At 40.5% G+C, this 9,880-nt stretch overlaps 1 protein-coding gene across 1 annotated transcript in view; it reads right to left on the minus strand.

Moving 5' to 3' along the window:
* INTS9 (integrator complex subunit 9) overlaps window positions 1-9,880 on the minus strand; it is a 46,431-nt gene that overhangs the window by 20,829 nt on the left and 15,722 nt on the right. Inside the window, exons 5-6 of the mRNA XM_056563821.1 lie at window positions 6,053-6,192; window positions 3,905-3,991 (exon numbers count right to left, since the gene is read on the minus strand). Coding sequence (XP_056419796.1) covers window positions 3,905-3,991; window positions 6,053-6,192 — 227 coding nt within the window. The remainder of the gene's footprint in view (window positions 1-3,904; window positions 3,992-6,052; window positions 6,193-9,880) is intronic.

The raw sequence follows: 9,880 nt of genomic DNA on the forward strand, positions 1-9,880 counted from the left end.
ATCAAATAAAAATCACCAAAGGTATTTGTGCTAGTGAAGATAAAAGCGAATTAAATTGATATAGCCCTCCTATGCTCAACGTATAGATTACGCAGCATAGGATATGGATTGCTCCCAACGCGTTTCAACCTAAGTTAAAGGCATCATCAGGGGAGGCTTACGCAATCTTGGCTCCAAATGTTTAAGTTTAAATCAATAAGCACTTTATTGGTGCTAGTTAGCACCACAGGGTAACATTGTATGTCCGGTTTCCTGTAAAAAAAGGGAAAAAAGGAGAATACAGTCTCAGACATATATCCATATTGCATGATTAATGTGTGCACATGCAATGCATGATAGCTACTCACGGCCTAGAACCAGATCCCGGCACCTAGAGAGAACAGTATACAGTATAAATGTCACTCTATTGCCCTTTGGCATATCAGACCTGAAAAGCAAACATGGGGCCGCAAGCGGCTACTTACGATTATCCCTGTAGTTCGCGGCTTATCCGGTGCAGCGCGACACCCGCAGTGGCGGGGAGCTGTTAATACAAAGTCCAGCTACCGCGCGCTGACACCGGCAAAGCCGGCGTCTGACGTCATATCCTATCGGCTGGTGCATACGTCAGCCGACCGCACCCCCTGTGACGTAGCAGGGGGAGTGGTACTGGTACGCTGACAGCACTGAATGCCGAGCGGATAACTTAACTATTTCGTGACTTGTGCTGAATAACTTCACTGGGTAACAACTTTGTGAAGCTTAGGAAGCATCATCCAGAGATCTTAAAGTGACCGCTCAGGGCCGTGCTAGGTCTGCCTTCACATCAGGACACGATCATCTGCAGGTAGGGCACCAGATTTAACTTAAGTAGGCACAGGGTCCCTGGATGGATAATACCCACAGATGACCGGACACTGACTAAAAGGACAGACCCATATTCGTTGTCAGCCCTCAAGAAATCTTGCAACCAGTATTGAGTACTCAATACTGGTTGCAAGATTTCTTGAGGGCTGACAACGAATATGGGTCTGTCCTTTTAGTCAGTGTCCGGTCATCTGTGGGTATTATCCATCCAGGGACCCTGTGCCTACTTAAGTTAAATCTGGTGCCCTACCTGCAGATGATCGTGTCCTGATGTGAAGGCAGACCTAGCACGGCCCTGAGCGGTCACTTTAAGATCTCTGGATGATGCTTCCTAAGCTTCACAAAGTTGTTACCCAGTGAAGTTATTCAGCACAAGTCACGAAATAGTTAAGTTATCCGCTCGGCATTCAGTGCTGTCAGCGTACCAGTACCACTCCCCCTGCTACGTCACAGGGGGTGCGGTCGGCTGACGTATGCACCAGCCGATAGGATATGACGTCAGACGCCGGCTTTGCCGGTGTCAGCGCGCGGTAGCTGGACTTTGTATTAACAGCTCCCCGCCACTGCGGGTGTCGCGCTGCACCGGATAAGCCGCGAACTACAGGGATAATCGTAAGTAGCCGCTTGCGGCCCCATGTTTGCTTTTCAGGTCTGATATGCCAAAGGGCAATAGAGTGACATTTATACTGTATACTGTTCTCTCTAGGTGCCGGGATCTGGTTCTAGGCCGTGAGTAGCTATCATGCATTGCATGTGCACACATTAATCATGCAATATGGATATATGTCTGAGACTGTATTCTCCTTTTTTCCCTTTTTTTACAGGAAACCGGACATACAGTGTTACCCTGTGGTGCTAACTAGCACCAATAAAGTGCTTATTGATTTAAACTTAAACATTTGGAGCCAAGATTGCGTAAGCCTCCCCTGATGATGCCTTTAACTTAGGTTGAAACGCGTTGGGAGCAATCCATATCCTATGCTGCGTAATCTATACGTTGAGCATAGCAGGGCTATATCAATTTAATTCGCTTTTATCTTCACTAGCACAAATACCTTTGGTGATTTTTATTTGATATCATTAAAAGGTTATATTTTATACACGCAGTTCCCCACCATATTGGTTATGTTAATATGTTTTGTTATATTTGATGCTGGGAATATTTGGATCTCCTTGTAGGATCTGTACCTTGTCAACATACAAATACAGTATATATTATTTTATTTTATTTTTTTATGGATAATGGGGAATGATTTAAACCTATTAGGGAAGGGGTTAATTCCCTTTTATTTTATTTTTTTTTACACTTTTTAGGCTACAAGCAGCAGAAGACTGAGCGGACGGCGAGGAGGCAGGCGAGGGGCCTCCCACCGTTCACTCAGCTGATCGAGACCCACAATGTTGCCTCGGATGTCCAACTTTGATCGCACGTCTAAAAAGTTAATGTCGGGCATCGGCCTGATCAGTGGTGCCCGGCGTTAGCCGTGGGTCCTGGCTGCCCGTAGCAACCGGGACCCATCGGTTTAAAGTGCTCTCCGCTTATGAGAACGGTTTAAACCATGTTAAAGTGTACCTGTCCTCAAAAACATTTTATATAATTTAGATAATACCACTATATACATTTGTAATATACATTGGCTCTGTGCACCGACGACAAGCGGGGCTCTGTGCACCGACGACAAGCAGGCCTCTGTGGAGTGAGGCTCTATAACATGTTGACAAGCCAGGAGCCTGTACAGATCCCTGCTTGTCCTGCCCTCACTACCTGTATTTGGACCCCTCATAGAGACACACATACAATAGCTATAAATATGGCATTTTTGCACCCAAATTGTTTTTTTTAAACCAATTTATATTACAAATATACATATGTTATTATCTACATTATATAAAAAAAATTTGTTGACAACAGGTACAATTTAACGGGACCAGGGCATACAGGTACGCCCTCAGTCCTTAATTACCAGGATGTAAGGGCGTACCAAGATCATCATCATCACAAATTTTTTTTTTTTTTTTTTTTTCAACTGTAAATTTTTATTGAAGAATTTTTGTTACAGTAATGCAAGGAACAAACCAGACAGACAATCTTTTAGGGATAGCAATCCCACAAATGAAAATAAGCCTATAAGACGATCACTGCACATTGAGGCAGTATAGCCATATTCAATATACAAAAACATAGAACAACATCACTCATTTTTTATCATTATTATTTTTTATCATCATTATTATTTTTTTTTTATCATTATTATTTATTTTTTCTTATTATTATAATTTTTTAAATTATTATTATAATTTTTTACCATTATATTATTATTATAATTTTTTATCATTATTATTTCTTTTTTGTTTTTATTATAATAATTTTTTTAATCATTATTATAATTTTTTTACCATTATATTATTATTATAATTTTTTATCATTATTATTGTAATTTTTTATCATTATTTTTGTTTTTTTATTATTATTTTTATCATCATCATCATCATCATCATCATCATCATCATCATCATCATCATCATCATCATCATCATCATTATTATTAACAAATGTTTGATCACAACCCTAAACTAAAATCCCGTCCTTACTTGAAGGTGTTATCCAGGATAAGAGCAGAAAATGAGCTTTCCTCAGCTTGTGTGTGGTATTACATGTTGCCTCCACTCACTTCAATGAAACTGAACTGCAATACCACACACAACCAGAGGATAAGAGTGGCGCTGTTTCTGGAAGAAAAATAACTGTTTTTCAAATCCTGGATACCCCCTTTAACATGGCTGATGATCAATGTCAGCTAATGCTACTGTGTATATGGGGGGACAACCAGCCTACACCTACAAACCTGCACCCCTGGGTAACGCCCCCACTATAAGAGGACAACAACAATTGCCTATACTGATCACCGTCACAACCAAAACTTGTCAGCCTCTGGTTTTCAACGGGAATTTTCCATCCGCTGACAGCAAGCAGAGATCTTGATAATGGTATAAAATGTAAATATGGTTGTAGAACGTGTACAATGAATCCGCACATCTCTGCCCCCGTCACCCGTACCTCTGATTTTCCTTCTGCTTCCACAAGGTGGCAGACTGCGCCTTCGGAACCCGCTCTATAAAATTAACCAGTTCTTCCATGAGTAACCTGAGACGGAACGAAGTCGTGTTATAAGATCGTTGCAGACACACAACCTGCAGGGTATTATACATTGTGGGGGGGGGGGCGCTTATAATAATTGGAGCCTCACACTGTCAGGTCATGTGACCAGCAGAATTTCGAATGCAGCTCTGTAGCCCAATATTGTCGACAATAGTACAGACCACTGTTTCCCAAACAGGGTGCCTCCAGCTGTTGCAAAACTACAACTCCCAGCATGCCCGGACAGCCTTCGGCTGTCCGGGCATGCTGGTAGTTGTAGTTTTGCCACAGCTAGGGGAAACGCTAGTAGTTACGATATAGATGCTCTGTAAAACTTTACAACATAAAACGTTGCGACATTGTATTGAAATAAGAAAAAAAATTAAAATTAATTAGGGCCATACTTAAAAATGTACAGCACCACCCCTGTCCTCAGGTTGTGTGTGGTATTGTAGCTCAGTTTCATTGATGTGAATAAGGAAGAGTTAATACCACGAACAACCTGAAGTCTGGAGTTGCGTTTTCCGGATCCTGGATAATCTCTAATAAAGGAGACCTAAACATCAGCAGAGGTGCCTATGTATATAGTCCAGTCCTGGATAGCGTTTTTTGGGTGCCTATCCATATACCGCGGTCCTGGATAGCGGTTGTTGGGTGCCTATGCGTATAAAATGGTCCTGGATAGCAATTGTTGGGTGCCTATCCATATACCACAGTCCTGGATAGCGGTTGTTGGGTGCCTATGTATATAATCCAGTATTGGATAGCGGTTGTTGGGTGCCTATGCGTATAAAATGGTCCTGGATAGCAATTGTTGGGTGCCTATCCATATACCACAGTCCTGGATAGCGGTTGTTGGGTGCCTATGTATATAATCCAGTCCTGGATAGCGGTTGTTGGGTGCCTATTCGTATACCACAGTCCTGGATAGCGGTTGTTGGGTGCCTATGTATATAGTCCAGTCCTGGATAGCGGTTGTTGGGTGCCTATTCGTATACCACAGTCCTGGATAGCGGTTGTTGGGTGCCTATGTATATAGTCCAGTCCTGGATAGCGGTTGTTGGGTGCCTATCCATATACCACAGTCCTGGATAGCGATTGTTGGGTGCCTATTCGTATACCACAGTCCTGGATAGCGGTTGTTGGGTGCCTGTATATATAGTACAGTCCTGGATATCGGTTGTTGGGTGCTTATATATATAGTCCAGTCCTTGATAGCGGTTGTTGGGTGCCTATCCATATACCGCGGTCCTGGATATCGGCTGTTGGGTGCCTATACATATACCACAGTCCTGGATATAGGTTGTTGGGTGCCTATTCGTATACCACAGTCCTGGATAGCGGTTGTTGGGTGCCTCTGTATATAGTCCAGTCCTGGATAGCGGTTGTTGGCTGCCTATGTATATAGTCCAGTCCTGGATAGCGGTTGTTGGGTGCCTATCCATATACCACAGTCCTGGATAGCGGTTGTTGGGTGCCTATATATATAGTCCAGTCCTGGATAGCGGTTGTTGGGTGCCTATATATATAGTCCAGTATTGGATAGCGTTGTTGGGTGCTTATATATATAGTCCAGTCCTGGATAGCGGTTGTTGGGTGCTTTTATATATAGTCCAGTTCTGGATAGCGGTTATTGGGTGCCTATATATATATATATATATATGGTCCAGTTCTGGATAGCGGTTGTTGGGTGCCTATTCGTATACCGCGGTCCTGGATAGCGGTTGTTGGGTGCCTATTCATATACCGCAGTCCTGGATAGCGGTTGTTGGGTGCCTATTCGTATACCGCGGTCCTGGATAGCGGTTGTTGTGTGCCTATTCGTATACCGCGGTCCTGGATAGCGGTTGTTGTGTGCCTATTCGTATACCGCGGTCCTGGATACAAGTTGTTGCTGTGATTACAAGTAGTGGTTGTTGTGCCCTCATATGCCACCTGTATAGGAAATGGAGCCTCCAAGAGCGATCAGGCTGCAGGGTACATTACCAGGACCACATATGTGAGGTGCTGGGACGGGCACCACCAATATTACCACAGATCCAGCATCAGGATACAGCTGTATATTACCTGCCAATCTGTACGGTGGGCTCGGTGGCGTACACGGTGCCAGTAAAGCCGGTGTGCTCGGTGATGTACGGCAGCGCCATCATACAGTGATAGTTAGAGATTAGGATCACATCTACAGTAGACAGATCTATGAGCTGCGTCTGAAATCAAAGAGCAGAATATTAAACAAGTCTGCAGGGCCGAGAGCCGCTCCCTGCCGTACCCACCCAGACGGGCGAAGGAAGGACAGACACAACCGGGGACAAGGTCACCCATACCGAGCCAGGCCATACTGCAGCAGTATAGTAATAGGACATACACCCCGGGATACTACAACTAAAACAGTATTTTATATAGTGTTATATTATAACCCCCTCCAATACACAACAGAGGACTGATAAATTATATATTATAACCCCCTCCCATATACAACAGAGGACTGATAAATTATATATTATAACCCCCTCCCATATACAACAGAGGACTGATAAATGATATATAAATATATTATAACTTCAGCTATATATAATAGAGAACAATATTATAACCCCCTCCCATATACAACAGAGGACTGATAAATTATATATAAATATAATATAACTTCAGCTATATATAATAGAGAACAATATTATAACCCCCTCCCATATACAACAGAGGACTGATAAATGATATATAAATATATTATAACTTCAGCTATATATAATAGAGAATATTATTATAACCCCCTCCCATATACAACAGAAGACTGATAAATTATATATAAATATATTATAACTTCAGCTATATATAATAGAGAACAATATTATAACCCCCTCCCATATACAACAGAGGACTGATAAATTATATATAATAGAGAACAATATTATAACCCCCTCCCATATACAACAGAGGACTGATAAATGATATATAAATATAATATAACTTCAGCTATATATAATAGAGAATATTATTATAACCCCCTCCCATATACAACAGAGGACTGATAAATTATATATAAAATATAATATAACTTCAGCTACATATAATAGAGAATAATATTATAACCCCCTCCCATACACAGAGGACTGATAAATGATATATAAATATATTATAACTTCAGCTATATATAATAGAGAATATTATTATAACCCCCTCCCATATACAACAGAGGACTGATAAATTATATATAAATATATTATAACTTCAGCTATATATAATAGAGAACAATATTATAACCCCCTCCCATACACAGAGGACTGATAAATGATATATAAATATATTATAACTTCAGCTATATATAATAGAGAATATTATTATAACCCCCTCCCATATACAACAGAGGACTGATAAATTATATATAAATATATTATAACTTCAGCTATATATAATAGAGAATATTATTATAACCCCCTCCCATATACAACAGAAGACTGATAAATTATATATAAATATATTATAACTTCAGCTATATATAATAGAGAACAATATTATAACCCCCTCCCATATACAACAGAGGACTGATAAATTATATATAAATATATTATAACTTCAGCTATATATAATAGAGAACAATATTATAACCCCGTCCAATACACAACAGAGGACTGATAAATTATATATAAATATATTATAACTTCAGCTATATATAATAGAGAACAATATTATAACCCCGTCCAATACACAACAGAGGACTGATAAATTACATATAATAGAGAACAATATTATAACCCCCTCCCATACACAACAGAGGACTGATAAATGATATATAATTATAACTTCAGCTATATATAATAGAGAACAATATTATAACCCCCTCCCATATACAACAGAGGACTGATAAATTATATATAAAATATAATATAACTTCAGCTATATATAATAGAGAATATTATTATAACCCCCTCCCATATACAACAGAGGACTGATAAATGATATATAAATATAATATAACTTCAGCTATATATAATAGAGAATATTATTATAACCCCCTCCCATATACAACAGAGGACTGATAAATTATATATAAATATATTATAACTTCAGCTATATATAATAGAGAACAATATTATAACCCCCTCTGAGCCCAGATACTACAACTAGCTGCACTATTGTATTCCTTCTCTCTCAGTGTTTCCCAACCAGGGTGCCTCCAGATATTGCACAACTACAACTCCCAGCATGCCCAGACAGCCGAAGGCGCCCTGGTAGGGAAACAGAGTGAATAAAGGGGCTCAGGGGAGGTCAGATGATTGACTGCTCTATATTATATATATATAGCTGATTATACTTCTACTACAGGGGGGGTACTAGTACTTATACTACTACATGAGGGGAGGCTAATACTACTACTACATGAGGAGAGGCTGATACTACTAGTACTACATGAGGGGAGGCTAATACTACTACTACATGAGGGAAGGCTCATACTACTACTACAACATGAGGGGAGGCTAATACTACTACTACAACATGAGGGGAGGCTAATACTACTACTACTACAACATGAGGGGAGGCTAATACTACTACTACTACAACATGAGGGGAGGCTAATACTACTACTACAACATGAGGGGAGGCTAATACTACTACTACAACATGAGGGGAGGCTAATACTACTACTACAACATGAGGGGAGGCTAATACTACTACACGAGGGGAGACTAATACTACTACATGAGGGGTGGTTAATATTACTACTACATGAGGGGGGCTAAAACTACTACATGACGGGAGGCTAATACTAATACTATTACATGAGGGGAGGCTAATACTACTACTACTACTACTACATGAGGGGAGGCTACTACTACTACTACTACTACATGAGGGGAGGCTGATACTACTACTACTACATGAGGGGAGGCTAATACTACTACTACTACTACTACTACATGAGGGGAGGCTAATACTACTACTACTACTACATGAGGGGAGGCTAATACTACTACTACTACTACTACATGAGGGGAGGCTAATACTACTACTACTACATGAGGGGAGGCTACTACTACTACTACATGAGGGGAGGCTGATACCACTACTACTACTACATGAGGGGAGGCTAATACTACTACTACATGAGGGGAGGCTAATACTACTACTACTACTACTACATGAGGGGAGGCTAATACTACTACTACTACTACTACATGAGGGGAGGCTAATACTACTACTACATGAGGGGAGGCTAATACTACTACTACTTCTACTACTACATGAGGGGAGGCTAATACTACTACTACTACATGAGGGGAGGCTAATACTACATGAGGGAAGGCTAATACTACATGAGGGAAGGCTACTACTACTACTACTACATGAGAGAAGGCTAATACAACTATTACATGAGGGGAGGCTAATACTACTACTACTACTACTACTACTACATGAGGGGAGGCTAATACTACTACTACATAAGGGGAGGCTAATACTATTACTACTACACTGAGGGGAGGCTAATACTACTACTACATATGGGGAGGCTAATACTACTACTACTACTACATGAGAGGAGGCTAATACTACTACTACATGAGGGGAGGCTAATACTACTACTACTACTACTACTACATGAGAGGAGGCTAATACTACTACATGAGGGGGGGCTAAAACTACTACATGAGGGAAGACTAATATTAGTACTACATGAGGGGAGGCTAATACTAATACTACTACATGAGGGGAGGCTTATACTAATACTACTACATGAGGGGAGGCTACTACTACTACTACATGAGGGGAGGCTAATATTACTACTACATGAGGGGAGACTACTACTACTAAATGAGAGAAGGCTACTACTACATGAGGGGAGGCTAATACAACTACTACATGAGGGGAGGCTAATACTACTACTACTAGATGAAGGGA

The sequence above is a fragment of the Hyla sarda genome, chromosome 3 (genome assembly GCF_029499605.1).
Source record: "Hyla sarda isolate aHylSar1 chromosome 3, aHylSar1.hap1, whole genome shotgun sequence".
NCBI classification, from domain to species: domain Eukaryota; kingdom Metazoa; phylum Chordata; class Amphibia; order Anura; family Hylidae; genus Hyla; species Hyla sarda.